The 18,562-nt window shown below is 32.9% G+C and overlaps 1 protein-coding gene across 1 annotated transcript in view; it reads left to right on the top strand.

The window, feature by feature from the left end:
* LOC108741149 (beta-galactoside alpha-2,6-sialyltransferase 1) overlaps positions 1-4,716 on the top strand; it is a gene marked incomplete at its 5' end in the record, with an annotated part of 11,783 nt that extends 7,067 nt beyond the window's left edge. The window contains 2 exons of the mRNA XM_025974806.1: positions 2,018-2,386; positions 2,806-4,716. Coding sequence (XP_025830591.1) covers positions 2,018-2,386; positions 2,806-3,044 — 608 coding nt within the window. The remainder of the gene's footprint in view (positions 1-2,017; positions 2,387-2,805) is intronic.
* Between the last annotated feature and the right edge of the window lie 13,846 nt (positions 4,717-18,562).

Raw genomic sequence — 18,562 nt, 5'->3', positions numbered from 1 at the left:
TGTTAAGGGAAATGTGAAAGAGATTTTTAATTAGGCTAGATATGCAGTGGTTGTGAAAACAGTTTAGTTCTACAAGTACGAAATACTTTTCATTAGTAAGGTAATAGCATTTGATTGAAAAATGCATTTATAAACCTGTATTTATATGTTTTAAATAAATGTTAGCTGTTACATAACTGAGTTACTTTATTTTTGTTAGTAAGCTTAGCAAGCATTAAAGTGTTTTCGTATTCTAACAAGAGAATATTATTTATTTAGCTGTTACTATTACTAGAGAATCTTTATAATTATTAAAGTGTCTGCTTGCTATTACTGTTTTTATTTTCATTGAAAGTAATTTCTTTTGTAGAATATGAGAACACTAGTGCTGGCAACATGGATTTTTATAAATATAGTATTTTTTGGAGTATGCATTTATATGTATTTATTATGGTCATATTATTGGATGAATGATGGTAAAGATGTTCAATCTACAACACTAAATTATGACCAGGAAATTTATTACTACAACCATGGATATCCACAATCCTATTATAATGATTCTAATAAGAATCATAATGTAACAGAAAAGAGATTTCGAATTAAGCATTCATTTAAAGATAACTCCACAGTGATTGTTCTGAAAAACAGTCAACCAAGATTTTTGAGTTTACAAACCAGCTTTCATATGGATACGAATAAATATGTTTGTTTAAAAACAGACAATGCAAGTACATGCGAAGAAAAAACACATGCATACAGAAAAAATATTCTAGCAGAACTTAATAAAGTTTTAGTGGAAGAGGGTAATGTCCTTAAAGAAACAAGTAATCTATACAATGTAACATTCACAGGCACAAAGATGCCTTACTTAGAAAACACACCACAAACTATATTAAAAAAGTTCTTATCACTTAAAGTACACACAATAAAAAAGAAGGATATTGAGTATATTGATAGCCATTTCAAAAATTACCTTCCTAGAAAAGAATTATTTGATAACCGTTACTTCAAAAGTTGTGCTGTAGTTGCAAGTTCTGGGGCTCTCAGGGGGTCAAACTTGGGAAGAACTATTGGTAAGTTATAAAACACGTCACTTTTCACTCTTTTACTTTGTTTACTCGTTGCTGCGAATGTGGTTATTATTTTTAAGGAAATAATGTTATCAGGATAGCATATTGTGATATTGCTGTCACAGTCGGTCATTATTTACTGTAGTCGGCCATTATACTTTTCAATTGTCGTTAGTGTCGGCCATCATGCTTTTTGTGGTCGGCCATTATAATTTGTAATTGTTGTAGTATTGTTGTCGATGTCGGCCATCATGCTTTTTGTGGTCGGCCATTATAATTTCTAATTGTTGTAGTATTGTTGTCGATGTCGGCCATCATGCTTTTTTGGTCTGCCATTATAGATTTTTAGCGCGCCCTTTCAAATTTGAAATTCAAAAGTTTACAAGAGATATGTTGATACAGAAAGCTGTATGCTAATAGTAATTCACTTTTAATTGAATATACGACAAATGCATGGTAGTAAAATAAACTGTACAGTATTAAAATTAAATTTACAATAAAAGAACAACAAAAACGTCTGATAAACGTTCAGTTTCACTATTATTTTTCTAAATAAAGCAATCGCTCAAGTATCATACTTTATTTTTGGCTCATATAAGCCCCTTTTTGAATTGTTTATTTGTTCCTTTGTCTGTTTGTTTTTAATTTCGTTGTTGTGTATTTGTTTCTTCAAAAGGAGCGAAATAACCTAATCGATTGTTTCAAAACAATTACCGAGAAAAAGCAAACAAAAAAAAATAAGGAAATAGTTGTAATGCGAGGGCGAATGTATGCAATTATTTATTTATAAAATTGACGACTGAAAAGAAATTTATTGGAGTAGTTTTACTTTAACTGTGCGCTTGTTTGGGGGAAGTTTGAGGCCTGTTACTTTTTTAACTGATTTGTTTTCCAAAAAGAAAAATGAACATTTTTCCTTCAATATCTTTTGTACTTATTTAAGAATACTATTATTGATTGTATAGATTCGTATAACGTGGTACTTCGATTTAACAACGCTCCTACAAAAGGATTCGAATCAGACGTGGGACGAAAGACCACTCTGCGAATTGTTAATTCTCAAGTTGTATCTAAAGAAGGTTTTCTCCAATCAAAATTATTTGAGAACGTAACATTAGTTGTATGGGATCCTAGTAATTACACATCGACTTTAGAAGACTGGTATCATCACCCAGAACATCAATTCTTTACTAACTATAGGAAATATAAAACAAAATTTTTAAAATCGAGATTCTTTATCGTGAATCCGAAATCATTGTGGGATTTGTGGACATTCCTGCAAAGTTCCATGATTTATAGGATAAGGAAAAATCCTCCATCTTCAGGATTCCTAGGTGAAAATAAATTTTTATGTCTACAATTGCTTTTGATAAATGTCTTGTCGCAGTAGTTATTTTTGTTAATATATAAAGTGGTGGTAAAATCCCTTTGTGTAGCCTGAAGTTTAGTTTACATATATAAAAGTTTATATGTATCTTTTTTATTTTTTGCAAGTATGATTATCTAAAAAATTGTGAAAATCGATTTTTGTTCAATGTTACTTATTCTGTGAATGATCCACAAATCATATCGGAAAAGGGTCACCACCAAACATTGATTGTAAGAGGTCAGTTCTCAACTATTAGTGTATGTAATTTAATTTTATCTAAAGCAAATTTTATAGTTTTAATTACTTACTGAGACAGACAGATTATCAACTTTCACTGCGTGATATGCGTAGTAATTAGTAGACGTTGAATAATAATCATTTTAGGAATTTCTATACTTCTTCCTCATTGTGACTACGTTGACGTTTTCGAATACATTCCATCGGTAAGGGTAAGTCGAAGGTGTCATTATTATGATAGAACCGATAATCCTGCTTGTACATTTGGGGTATGGCATCCCTTGGCTGCCGAAAAGCTACTTTCCTATTTTTTAAATACTGCTAACGACACAAGCGTTTTTCAAACAGGCTTTATTCGGATACCCGGCTACCAAGTAACTCAATAATTTGGGGTGTCTAGTTTAAATAATAAAATAATTTTTTAAACAGTTCCTTAGGTAATACGTATAATGGCTTGTAAAAAATGATAAAAAAAAATAGTAAATGTTAGCAATTGTTGAGAGTTACGCAAACGAATCTCGTTATCAGTAATAAAATAAAAAATATTACGTTAAGTAAGTCAATACGTTTTCCTATTTATTGTACCTATTATTGATCATATTATCTATAAAAAAATAAATTATAAGAAGACTTGTGGGTAGTTATTTTATACGAAGGAGTTTTTTACAGTTTTTTAATGATTTCATATCCATTTCTTGCTTCCTTTTTTCAAAATTTATTAGTAACATAATTTTAATCCTTACCATCTATTTTCCCGAGATAAATTGAGGTAAAAATCTACCTAGATCTACCAGGGGCAAATCAATAAACATTAATAAGGATTTTCACCATTGGAATAGCTGGGGAGTTTTCCTGGGGTTGAAGGGGGGGTAGCCGACCAGCTGTTGAGTTAATATTTAAAAAGGAAATAAAGAAACTATCAAAAAATAAATAAAAAAAAAATACTTCTTAAATGGAAGGTTTGATCCGCAGCTTCGATCTAATTAATTTTTTCTATCCTTCGGGAGAAATATTTTTTTTTGGATAAGTTATGTGTGTACAAAATTTCATGATTGGTTTTACTCGCGTGGATGTCTTAAATACGTGTTAAAAATCGTCAACGAATACATAAAACTATTTCATTCTGTCCCTGGAGAATAGTATTTTTTATGGATAAAAGGTACCCTATGTCCTTCCCTGCATCCCTGACAATATGTGCACCAAATTTTATGATGACCGGTTCAGTAGTTAAGACGTGAAATGGTAGCAAACAAACAAAAAAAAATTCACATTCCTATTTATAATATTAGTTACGATTGTTCATTATTTTAGGGTGGTCAATAAGTGAGTTTTGTAGGGTGAGCACTCGAAACCCATGCCCTCCTCCACCCTCCTAAACAGTTCTATCCAGATTGATATTTTCTAAACAATCTTTACTGAATGCGTAAAATCTTTAAATGTCTCGTTCGAAAATCGCTTGTCAGTTTTATTACAGAAATTGTTGTGATTTATGCAGTTTTACCTGTTCTAATGTATAAGAATATTAAATACATACTTGAATATATAAAAACTAATTACAGTCAAACTTCTTTAAATTGAACTTCCTAAATGCATTTAATTATGATTGATTTAGTGAAAATTCCAGTTCCACAGTAAGCTTAAGATCCTAACTTAACTGCTTACTTAGTTACGAGAGTTAGAAAAGATTTCGAGTTATAGAAGTTCGACTGTACATGCATTTATCAATATATATTGTTCACTTATAGTTGTATACATTTTTATAGGAAATACCATTATTTTTACCAATAAACAATAATTGTGATATTTATATGTAAAGGCTGTTTTAGCATCAATAATAAACCATGCTTCATGACTGATTTCAAATGATTTCTATCCTATATACATTTATCATATAATCTTGTATCTTAAGTGTCCTTAAAAAATGCATTATTAAGTGACTTTTCCGAAGGATTATTACTAAAAGGTAAGAAAAATCTTTTTAATTTCACGATTTATTGAGTTTCTTTTGATCGCAAGACATTTATTCTTTATTTTTTTTTTATGGTTGTTGTTTTTAACTACATAATACAGTCCAAATTCTAAATCAATCTAAAATGGTTTCTGAAAAAGTTTGAATTATTAGACTGAGGTTTTCATGAATAAGTTTTTAAGATACGTTTTTAAATTTAATTGTTGATGCTAAAAGGACAACATGAAGATGTACTCCAATTTTTGACGCGACAATATCCTTAAAAAAGTCCTCAATCAAAGGAAGAAACAGTCCAATAAAAGTGTTTTTTTTTTTATTTAAAAAAAATTACATATTAGGAGTACAAATATGATCACGGAAACAATGGAAATTAGTTGTATAAGTACATTCATTATTCAATGCAGTTGTACTTAATATTCATGAATGTGTCTGATAAACCATTACAACCACAAATACACATGTTTATTGAAGTTGTACATTTGGTGGTTTTTATCGATCAAAATTAGTGAAAATTATGAGCACTGATCAAACTCATAGTCATACTATCGAAAGATAGATATCTAAAAGTCATAGTTCTTCATAGTAATCTACATATCGGTGGTTTTATTTATTACTTTTTGTCATCAACTCGATACCTACGAACAACACCACACCTTCGTTTTATAACGGAGAAAATTATGAGTAATCGCAAGCATTCGCCGGAGTCAACGAACCAAAAATCTTTTCGTGATGACAAATTTAAATCAAAAGACGATAACAGATCGACGTCCTGTCGCATTCATATGAAAGAAAAATGGTGAAACAATGGGTCCAATCCCATGATAAATGGTGTAGTTTGACGAGGGGCTGGTCGATCGAACTTTCATGATTAATTCAGTGACGTGCAGCTCTCATCGAAACATTATTTTTGCTCATTATAAAACTGCATTAAGTTCTACTTTAAATTTAGGCACTTAAAAGATATCGTTGATTAGAAAACATAATACACAAACCGCGATCCATCAACTCTAACTGTAATGTGTTATCAATGTGGTACATATAACTGATGAAGAAGTCTCCTGTAGTAGCATCCCCATGAGGAATTTTGCGTTTTAATACTTTGTTTATGGTTAGTCTATTTCAGCAAGACTTTATATTATTTTCTTGTAGGAGACGAAAAATTAGAAGAAGTGGCTGATTTTAGGTATCTAGGAAGTTAGATAAGTCAGGACGGAAGAAGTGGTATCGAGTTGTCTTTAATAAAAAGAAGTCGCTTCTATGCTCGCGAACAATTAATTTAGAAATTCGAAAAAGGTTGTTAAAGGTGTATGTTTGAAGCACGGCGTTGTACGGGTGCGAAACATGGACAGTGGGCGTGGTGGAAAAGAAAAGGTTACAAGCTTTCGAAATGTGGTATTATAGGCGAATTATGAGATACCGTGGACAGAGAAGGTTAGAAATGAAGAGGTATTAGAAAGAATAGGAAAACAGAGGACTCTATGGAAGTTAATAACAAATAGGCGAGATTCTCAGGCATGAAGGTCTAGTCAGAGACATATTAGAGGCAGAAACAGGAGTTAGGAGGGGTAGAGGTAGACCTAGATTAGATTACTGTTCGCAAATACAGTGTAAACCATATATAACGACACTTAAGGGACTGAACATTTTTCTGCGTTATAAAGAGTGGTCGTTAAATGGAGAGAAATAAAAGATATTATTTTACTATTCTATAATAATATGCATTTACCAATACAGTACACATTTTGCACAAGAACATTATTATTCATACATTGCGTATAGTCCGTTATCTTCGTCTGATGTTCTCCAATATTTTAATTGTATTTTTTTATGTATCTTACTCATATCTTGAGATACTGTTGGATCAATTTGATTATATAAAAAGTATTTTTTTAATAGTTTCGCTGCATCAAGTGCTTGTTTGATACTTGGTGGAGGGACAGGATCGTCTCCTTCAGCAGTGTCCACAGCTGCAGTTATTATCTATTTCGGCAACTTAGAAAGTACTGCTTAATGCTTTATAATGCCGCACAGTTGTCGTTAAATAGAGTGAGCGTGACGCTATATAGAGTGTAATATTGTATAGAAAAAAATGTAAACCAACCAAAGTCAAGCAATTTCGACGTTGTAAGGAGTTTGTCGTTAAATCGAGTGACGTTATAATGAGTTTACACCGTAGTTAAGGATGTGGGTTGTTCTAGTTTTAGGGAAATGCGAAAATTAGCTTAGGATAGAAAAGCGTGGAGGTGCGTGTCCAACCAGTCTTAGGACTGACGATCTTATGATGATGATGATGAAGTGTATAACACAAAATTTCCGTACAAACCATGTTCATCCCACATAAAAATTTATTCCAGTGGAATTTTACTCGTTCTACGATTAGGTATTTGTCCTTAAGTTTAAATGCGATACGGACTACGTTCGTACGTAGATAGTGTATTTTCTTTTGTACGCTACTGATGTATTCACATTTCCACAATATAATATTGTCATGAAGTTCAAGTGCATCGTGTTCACAGAATAAGAAGTAGGCGCGGTGTGGCCTCAACAATAGAATAACCGAACAATCTTCCGCTTTGTAATTCACGCTATAGTTCTGCGGTCAAAAAAAACTGAAAGTTATCTTCGATGAAATGTAGGTAGAGGCATACACATTCACGCGACATTCAATTTTATCTTGAACGTGCCATGCATGCATTACAAAATAACAAACAACTGATATTGTTTTGTTTACTTTACTTTGATCTGTCTTTATCTAGGATTTCGTATGTCTACATGAAGAAGTGAAATCCTTATACGACCTTTTTGTTGTGACTGATCATCAGAACCCCTAGTTAGGGTACTCATTTGATAAGAAGGTCTCTGAGACTTGTATTTCTTCCACCTGAAGAAGAATTTGTTTTGTTTTCTCGATTCAATCATTAATTGTCAATTTTAAACCTCTAAACCACCGACTAAACTGTAGTTACCGAACCAATTGTGACTTTTAGGATTTCATGTTTAGATTGGTGTTTGCGAAATGTGTTTCTCATAATCGAGTTAATTGCAAGTTCTTTTAAAACACCTGAGGGAATATTTTAAAGAAGCAGTAAACTGGTTTCAAATAACTGCTGCTCGACTTATTTATATCCTAATTAGAATTTCATACTACACTTTCACTTCATTCAATGAATTTAATCAGTTTACTAGAATCGCAGCTGCTTCTGTATTTTCTTTCTTTTATAGGAAAATATCTTTAATTTTATTCGTTTTGTAACCAATGCAGACTAACATTTACGTTTTAATGTTATTGCAAGTTGAATATAAACTGAACTGCTAACGTCCGCATCTTAAAGAAAAATTTTAAATAGTTATCAAATAAAAACCGGGTGTATTAGATCTATATAAAACTAAGCTTTTGCTTGAGAACACTAAGACGGGATAAGAAAAGCGAGGAAAATGCACGGAGGGTTTTCCTTTGAAGTGTAATGTTGCGTTGAAAATAACTTATTGTCGTCGCCAAAGTCGAAGCCGTAGCTTTGAACAATTGTAAAGATTTGTAACTAAACCAATTTTCTCATTCGTTTTGCCCGATTTTCTCAGATCTGTCACCCCCACAATGCCCAATATCAGACAACACAACGGACGTCCTTTTTCTAATATTTTTTATCGGTTGAACTTCGTCGAGAGTGACAAAATGTGTTGCCGTTTTAAATATTCAACAGAAACGCGTACTGAATATTAACATCACTAAAAAGTAACAAAAAATACTGATTTAATTAATCATCTAATAGTCTCATCGATAAAAATGTAATAAAAATAAAGTGATGGTAAAAAATAGCATCGTGCATGTCTCCTGAGTCATATTTCAAAGTAAGTCCTTTTATCTTTAATAGCACAATTTATAAAAATGTGCAATTAAATTATTCGAATTTATTCTTTTACAATCAATGTGTAATTACATAACTTCTGCAATAATCTCAAATGGTCCACTTTGAAGGACCTGAATGTCACTTGAACTCGCTTCTCCAGATTCTGAACAAACCAAGGAATTAAAAGAACAAGCACAAAAGGATTATGATTCCTTGTCAAATGTTGTGACAGAGAACAAGTCTTGATGTTGCAGCTATGAATGTAGGAACTAACAGGACTTTCCTGGATATCATGACACCGAATCCTTATTAAGAATTTGAACATTGCACCTGTTTGTTCCACCGATATTTTCCGTCTAAGGGTGTACCAGGAATTGAAAGAACAAATACAAAAGGATTATGATTCACTGTCAAATGTTGCAACAGAGAACAAGTCTTGAAGTTTCAGCTATGAGTGTAGGAAGTAATAGGACTTTGCTGGACATCATGCCAAGGAATCCTTATTGAGAATTTGAACATTGTTCCTGTTTGTTCCACCGTTGCTTTCCGTCTGAGAGTGTACCAGGAATTGAAAGAATAACCACAAAAGGATTATGATTCATGGTCAAATGTAGCGACAGGGAACGAGTCGTGAAGTTGCTAGTATGAATGTAGAAAATAAGAGGACTTTCCTGGACATCATGCCGCTAAATCCTTATTGAGAATTTGAACATTGTACCTGTTTGTTCCACCGATCTTTTCCGTCTAAGGGTGTACCAGGAATTGAAAGAACAAATACAAAAGGATTATGATTCACTGTCAAATGTTGCAACAGAGAACAAGTCTTGAAGTTTCAGCTATGAGTGTAGGAAGTAATAGGACTTTGCTGGACATCATGCCAAGGAATCCTTATTGAGAATTTGAACATTGTTCCTGTTTGTTCCACCGTTGCTTTCCGTCTGAGAGTGTACCAGGAATTGAAAGAATAACCACAAAAGGATTATGATTCATGGTCAAATGTAGCGACATGGAACAAGTCGTGAAGTTGCTGCTATTAATGTAGAAAATAAGAGGACTTTCCTTAACATCATGCCACTAAATCCTTATTGAGAATTTGAACATTGTTCCTGTTTGTTCCTCCATTGCGTTCCATCTGAGGGTGCACCATGAATTGAAAGAACAAGTACAAAAGAATTATGATTCACTGTCAAATGTTGCAACAGAGAACAAATCTTGAAGTTTCAGCTATGAGTTTAGGAAATAATAGGACTTTCCTCGATATGATGCCACCGAATCCTTATTCAAAATTTAAACATTGTTCCTGTTTGTTCCACCGTTGCTTTCCGTCTGAGGGTGTACCAAGAATTGAAAGAACAAGTACAAAAGGATTATGATTCATTGTCAAATGTTGCGACAGAGAACAAGTCTTGATGTTGCAGTTATGAATGTAGGAAATAACAGGACTTTCCTCGACATCATGCCACCGAATCCTTATTCAAAATTTAAACATTGTTCCTGTTTGTTCCACCGTTCTTTTCCGTCTGAGGGTGTACCAGGAATTGAAAAAAGAACAAGTACAAAAGGATTATGATTCAATTTCAAATGTTGTGACAGAGAACAAGTCTTGAAGTTGCAGCTATAAATGTAGGAAATAATAGGACTTTCCTGGACATCATGGCACATCCTATTTGAGAATTTGAACATTGTTCCTGTTTGTTTCACCGTTCTTTTTCGTCTGAGTGTGTGCCAGAAATTGAAAGAAGAACCACAAAATGATTATGATTCCTTGCCAATTTTGTGACAGAGAACAAGTCTTAAAGTTGCAGCTATGAGTGTAGGAAATATCAAGATTTTCCTGGACATAATGCCACGGAATCCTAATTGAAAATTTGTTGTTTTCTGTTTCTTTCACCGTTTTTTTCCGTCTGAAGATGTGGCAGGAATTGAAAGAATAATCACCAAAATATCATGATTCATTGTCAAGTGTTGTGACAACTGTCTGAGAGTGTGGCAGAAATTGAAAGATCAGGCACAAATGAGTGTAGAAATCGCAGGACCTTCTTGGAGATCATGATCCTTATTGAAAATTTGAACATTGTACCTAATTGTTCCACCGTTCCGTACCGGGAATTGAAGGAACAAGCACAAAGGGATTTTGATTTCTTGTAAAATGTTGTGCTTAATGTTGTCGCTATGAATGTAGACAAGTCTGTTTCTATTTACGATCCATCGTTAGTAAATTTCCGTTTTCTTTGAACTATCTATTCCTCATTAACTCATTGCAAAAAACACATCTTATAAATTAACAACTTAGTCGATAACATTGTAAGTTATCCATAAAAATTTAACCCTGAAGTACCCTTTATGAATGAGCTTGTTCATAACTGGACGATTTAAGAATGAATAAATTAATTCTGAATGCATTCAATTAAATGTAATGAACGCACTTGTTGTTGTCGTTGTTCGACAATCTGTTAAGTACATCGAAATTGAAATGTTCATAGTTTTTTTTGCTGCTCAACCTGGTCGTTGAATTGCGTATATGTCATTGTCCCCACTGTAATTGAAATAAATGTGCAGTAAACGGAAAACAAACTGTATGGTCCATGTTACATTGTTGGTAATTACAATATATTAACAAGTGGTTGGTAAATAACAAATGTTTTCAAAAAGAACAGGGTGGACACAGTCACTTAATGGGTAATTAACCATAGATGACCCATAATGGTTGGTGTGATTTTATAAATAAGCCTTATTACTCTATTGACTTTGAATTCTACAAATGAATATTGGGATCCGTCGAATGGGCATACACCATCTGGTGGCAAAATTTATAACTCGAATGAGGGAAAAATTTACATAGGAACTGTGCACGCAAATTGTAAAATTGTTTATTAAACTAATAAAACACGTTAAAAAAGTAAAAATTTTTTTGATGATGGAGTCGACGAAGTTTTCTTCTAAAGTTAAATCAAATAAAAAGTTAATATGTTCAGTGAAAAGCTGCAATAGCACTTCAGACATAGATCTTCACTCTTCACCTACATTAACTACTTTCCAATAAAAACTAACCGTTTTATATATGTAAAAAATATATTCGGAAAATTAGAGAAAAAAGTAAACTAATAGAAGCTTGGATGAAAGCAGTAGGTATCAAAGAAGTGAATTCCGGAATAAAAATTTGTTCACGTCATTTTAATGCACATGATTATATTTCAGCAAGTATTTACCATCAGCCATAACCTTAATATTTAAAACTAGAATCATACTAAAATTATAAAGTGAGAAATTATTTATTCCTGTGTAATTGATTTAACACAATTCTAATGATACGATATAAGTATTTTGAGGTTAAGAACCTACCTGCTGCAATACAACAAAGTTGCAATAATGTGTTTGCAACGTTCTCTTAAATCGGCTTTGCACGTGCAAGTCATTGATATGATATTGCTTAAATCACCCAGAATCACCTCACCAATTATATAACGTGAATCACTTTTTAAATCCGAAGTTTGTAAAAAGTAGGCAGTAAACTTGACGGAATTTGAAGGCTAGCTTCCGGATTTGTTATTTCCGAATTTTATAATGTGATTGGCATTAAAAACACGCTCACCTTCAACGAAATTTCCTTTCCGAGGCTTTGTGTCAGCCCAATCACATATTGTGTCAATACTTATCATTTTATCGTAATTTAAAAACTTGGAAATTGCACGGTACACTATAGGAACTGCGATAAATTTTCCCTAATCGGCGCCATGTTTTTAGGCTCCTCCCATTTGACGGGTCCCAATACTTTTTTTGATATTTTCTAACTTGCTGCATATGTGACTAATTTATAGAAAATTTAATTTGATCACTTAACCCTCGCGCTTGTTTCATTGTAGAAAGATTGGTCACATTCACTGATGATCATTTATGAATCAGCTTAAACCAAGATAATAATTATCTTAACACACATCTAAGTATAAAAACCAAACAGAAGCATCAGTTGGATTGGCTCCTGCTTTATTAATTTGTCATGTTTCACTTTTCCTTTCTTCTAGGAATTCAAAATACATACAAATAAAAGTGTATATGTAAATGTCCACACTTGTGCTTGAAACTTAATACTTCAACAGCAACAAATGTTAAGGTAAAATTGTATAAGTGGTTCTCCTGTCGCTATAATCAACAAAAAAAAAATAGAATAGCGTATATGTGGGAGGTGTCTGGCTGTATATGATTTGAGCTTCTTTAAAAATTCAAGAGTCTAATAACAAAATAGACGGATGTACACCTAACAGTCGTTAATATAGCGAGATGCTCAAGAGGTTGTGATGTTGACTGTAGCGGATGATTTTAGACAATTAATTCTGGCATTGCGGCGGTACGAAGTTCTAGAAAAATCTTCAAATACAGTTCAATAAATGTCAACGACCAAAGACGGTCAACAAAAAATATTGTTTGTATTACATTTTTTACGGAATAACTTTCGTTTGGTTGAAAATAGTATTTATATGTAGAAGGTAAATTGGAAAAAAAAACAGTTAGTAGCGTTTGATGTGTGTGGCATAATAGGCGGATGATGGAGATATAGAAAAGATTAAAAATGAAGTTATTAAGGAAAAGGAAAAATAGTGTAGTAAAAGACCTTCTAAGCCATGAAGGGCTAGTTAAAGACATATATTATATCAACAAACATTTATGACGACATCGAGAGGTAGCTTATTATTTTTGTTCGTAGTTTGTATTGTATTTTCTATAGATATTACAAATTAATTCAATTTGCTGATGTTATTACATGGGTAGGTACTTCTTGGATCGATTCATACAGACCATGCAGAGGACGTAAACATAATCTCCTCTTAATTTACACAATAAATACTTAATAGTTGCAGTACTTGACTACAATATCTATTACTTTACAGTGCGTGTAAATTTGTTTTACTTGCACAGGTAAAGCAATAGAGAAAGTTTCAAATTGTGCCTACCATTTGTTCATTTTACTTATCTATCGATATCTATGCATAAATGTATATATGTATCTACTATTAGTATCGCCAAACTGTAATACGAGAAAAACTAAATCTAAACTATTTGGGTCACAATAATATATCGTTTTTTCGTTAAAAATGAATGCAATGGAATTTATTGTAACTATTATATAACAATACTTCAAGAACATCTAGCCTAGCACAGTGTAAACAGGGGAAAGTTGATTTTATGTTTATTTATTGTTTACTCAAACTGCTTTATTCGTTAACACAGAAAATCTCAATAATAATTAATCGTAATTAGTAAGTCAAAGTTCTTCGGGACGTTCAAGTAAGTCAGAATCAGAAAAAATTGGTCAACTACCCAAAGGGATCGAAAAACCACCCACGGAAACAGTATTGAGGGTTACCCCTCATCCCTTCCTCATATTCATTTTTGCAATAATTTCAGATGACAAATTTCGAAAGACAAATTTGTCAAATAATTTTTATAGTCGGCCTTTTTTTTTTAATTTTATTTTTCGTCAAAATTAAATAAATAATTCTTAATACATGTGGTATTTTTGTCTGCATACTGAAAGAACTAAAGAAGATAAGGAACAATGGTTAATAACAGAAGAAACGAAATCGTAATAAATAATACAACCGATCAGAACTATGTCATTCAAAGCAATAAAACAAAGTAAGGATTGCACATAAAGTACGTAATTATACGAAGGCCACAATTTATTGACTTTACCTGGTAAGAATAGGATATCATTTTTTGTCTTGATGTACCTATGTTGTATATCATCAATATGTTTGCATGAACAAAATAATTATCTAGCAGCGAAAGCAGCGGGAAATCAATAGTTCCATTTGGATTCATGATCATAACTCGCTGTAAATAGTTTGCTTTTCATTGTCCTTTTTTCAAACAGTACAAACGTCGAAAAGTTATAAAATATTCAAGAAAACTTAAGAATCCAAGCGCTTTCTTTCAAAAGGAAAAAGAAAAACACAAGATAATAATGCTTTAGTTGCTAATAATAATTAACATAGGTATTTTACAGGGAGGAATTAATATACTTGAATTATATCTGTTTTCCAAGATGGTGGTTGAATGGCGGAAGTTGTTGTTGTTCTCAACCAAAATGTTAACCTGTTAATCCGAATCTAACAATTTTTGTTCACTTACAGGCACCGTTTCAGAAAGAATGACTAATTTAGTCAATTTTATTTTGTTAATGAAGACGATAAAGTTAAGAACGGTACCTACCCACGAAAGTTATGCGTTTTTACTTCAACAAGTTCGAAAAGGTCTGTAGGAGACAGCACTTTCAGCGGGCGGAAATGGTTCCAACACGAAAATCATTAGTATCATGACTCACAGGCTGCGATGATTCTAAAGTGCTTAATAATAAATGTAGTTTGCGGTTTTGAAGCAGTGTCTGCTCGCGGTGCACTATGTTGATGGCTTTCCGGGGACAATGTACACCGGCCAAAGCTAAAAAATGAGTCATTAAAAACCCGTAGCAAATGTAACAGATGATGAGATGATTAAATTGCGTTCACAGTTCCATTGTCTTTTTTCTACTGGTCCTCTGTTTTGACGTCTTAATTGAACGGATTTAATTGAAAAAGTAAACAGACTTAAAATTGCGGATATTTTTCTTCTAAATGTCTTCTTCCAGAATTATTGTTACAGTTTTATCGAGTCGAATCTAATAAATGAGATAAAGTCCGCGATCGGGATCGATAATATCGAACAACAAAATATCCTTCAGTCGAGTCTTACATTACAGTTAAAGCGTTCATTAATAGCAGAGAAGTCAAGTTAGAGAACAAATCGTATAGCAAATTAGCCTAATGAACTTTGTCACATTGGTAAACCAAATCTTAATTGAAATGAGTCCAGCTAATGCTAATTATGAAGAGCGTGTAAATGACAATGCCGTAATTAGCTGCTTGAATGACTAATACTGGTAAATTTTTTTATACTTTATATAAGTGTGTACACAAATGTTTTTGTGAATAATTACCACGTATTATGACATTTATTTTTAGAATTACAACGCCGAAACAAAGGGAACAACGACTGATTGAGACAATTACTTTTAATAATACTATATTGATGTTTTCAATGTGTAACATTTAAATTACAAATGCCTATTTCAGTTTTAAGGACTTTTTCTGGTGGTTCTGGGATTTTATATTGAGCTTTTTTAGAACTTACAGGATTTCCGAAACTTAGATATTAACCGTCAAGATCACTGATTAAAAAAGTTAAGATAAAAATTATTAATTAACAAATACTATTGTTGTAAATTAAATCATTAGGTTGTGAATTTGTTTCAATGACAGTTTGTAACTTTTGAATTTCATTTGACTGCAAATCTTCCGTTATATTAGATTATGCGTTCACAACCATTAGCAGGTGGAAGTTGTAGTTCCGAAAGTTTATTTGGATCAAAATCCCGGTGGAAAGTCTTCCATCTTTAAAGATAAACTAAGGCAAAATTAATCGATACTTAATTAGATACGGTTCAAAGAGAAGACCAACTAAATCAACAGCAAACTTCAAGTGACCTATTCCTTATTAATAACCAATTTTTTGATTTAAATTTCATTTAAGAAAGTTAAAATGCTGGAAATGGACTAAATAAAACATTGTTATTTTGAATTCAGTTATCTAACTAAAGATAGCACCGTTGGAAGGTAGATGATGGCATTGTCCACTTCTATGTAGCCCAAATAGAATTTATAGGGGCATGCTTCATGTTATATGTTAGCCTTATGTGACAAACAAAAAGCTTGATAATAGAAGGGTTTTTTTGTAGATTCTTCGCGGACAGGGGAACCCCATGAAAAAGCTCCATAACATCCTTATAAAAAACTCAAGAGGCATGCATCTTTCAGTGGATCATCATGAGGAATCTACGGAATAATCCTTCTATCATCCTCTCATTTACCATATAAAGCCCACAAGCTACAAGAGGCATGCCCGTAGGAAAAGTTTCCATTCTTTATCCATTAAAAAATGCCATTTAATTACCACTGATAATAATTAATGGTAATAAATGGAGAATTGCCAATGGGATGAATGGAATTTCCACTAGAATTCTCGAACTCAATGGGACTTCCATTGCTGAACGCAATGGGATTTCCCTTGCGTTCCATAGGAACTTCCATTCCTGAACCCAATGGAAATCCTAGTGTCAATTCTTTATTTTTTACTTTTAATTATTGCTAGGGGTAATTAAATGAAATTCTTTTTAATCAAGATGAAATATGAGGAAAATATTAATTACATGACAATTATTATTCCAAATAATGTTTTGTTTATTAATTTTACAACTTGCTGTGACAATCAGCACGTTTCTCTCCATTTTTTTAATAAATTTTAATCATCTCAAACCAGATCTTCTCCATTTTTAGGTACCCAATTGTTTTTCCATTTAATGGTTTTAAATAGAATTTATAAATTTTGCATTGATTCCCATTGAAAATCAATGGAAATTTTTCCTATGTAAATATTAATGGAATTATTGTAAATGGAAACAATTATTTTTCCATTTATGCCAAATGGTTTTGAATGGAATTTACAAATTTTCCATTGATTCCCATTGAAGTTCAATGAAAATCTTTCCTACGGGTGGGCAACGATCATTTTTCTCATGAGGACCACACAGCGTTCGTAGTGATACGCGAACGAAGCAATAAGTCCATTGAGTACCTCATAGGGCAGCTTCGTGTGGTCCTCGTTCGGATTCTTATCTCGATCCCTCCTAAAATTCTCCTCGAGAAGGTTACGCATATGATAGGTTTGCCCCATTAGTATGTCCCACTTCAATATCGCTGAGCTCTTTGTAAGGATCTTATCGAGAAATCTACCCCCTATAAATTCTAGTCGAGGTTTTAGATTAGGTTAACGCAATTTTTCAATAATTATACAATAAAAAATTACCAATTGAGGAAACAATTGGAAGACGCTAAATCTTTTGAATAGATCTTGGATGTGCTTTGTTCTGTTGCAGATTTCAGGGCACGATCTCGTTCGAAATTAAAAAATTATGAACTTGTCACACAAAAACGAACAATTAATTATTGTCGCAGCGCTTGTAGACTTGGATGACCGCAACCGCGAGGACTTAACATTTGTATTAAAATGTCCATGTTATGCGACATTTCCTAGTAGAAACGATCCCTCCCGTCCGCCGCGACAAGTCGTTGTGACAATGGACGCGTCTTGAATAACGCATCATTTTATTCGCGAATATACAAATGGCATCTTTACACGTACTGTTCTCTTTTCTGAAAATTTACGACTATTCATGTTATGTGTGTGCTGTGTACACACGACACACAATTTTGATGTGTGTCCATGTACCTGTGAATGTGAGAGTGTAGGAAGCGGTTCAAGGTAGTTTATCGTTTCGCGTGAAAAGCTAATTGTCGGTTTATAAGGTGGACATTTTGTCTCTATACAGAGTGATTGCCGGTAAATATAATTAACTAACCGTGGGTAACTGTATTTTGAATAATGTAAGATTATCGAAACGTGATGGCAATAATATACGTTAAAAACTGCTCCCAACAATTGTAGATTAACTTCGTACTGAATTCATCACTTTGCCAAAAAAAAATTAGTTTGGACATAAAAAGTACGCGTAATTTGAAATATGATGTTACAGGCAATTGGTGAGGATACTGTGGATAGAGTATGAAGGTCAATACGAAATAGGCGAGATAGGTTGGTAGGACACCTTCTTAGGCATGAAGCGCTAGTTAGAGACATATTAAAAGCTGAAACAGAACTTTTGAAAGAAGTATGAGGTAAATCTAAACTGTTCACAAATATTTAAGGATAGGGGATGTTCTAGTTTTAGGGAAATACAAAGATTAGCTCAGGATATGAGAAGGTGGAAGAAGAATGTGCGTAACCAATCAGTTTTAGGAATGACGACCTAATGATGATGATGATGTGTAAAGTACGAGAGTGGTTATTTCTGGGGACCAAATTTGACAAATTTTTAGGGGAATTAAGAACGGGTATTCCCTGGTCGGAAATCCCACTTGTTGCTGTTTTCTTTGAATCAATCGGATTTGTCGAATCTGGCACAGGTGGATAACGATTTTGATCTTGACTGATCCCA

Source organism: Agrilus planipennis, unplaced genomic scaffold (genome assembly GCF_000699045.2).
Source record: "Agrilus planipennis isolate EAB-ADULT unplaced genomic scaffold, Apla_2.0 scaffold237, whole genome shotgun sequence".
NCBI lineage: Eukaryota > Metazoa > Arthropoda > Insecta > Coleoptera > Buprestidae > Agrilus > Agrilus planipennis.
Note: the sequence above shows the minus strand (reverse complement) of the source record. Positions and strands in the feature narration are given on the sequence as shown.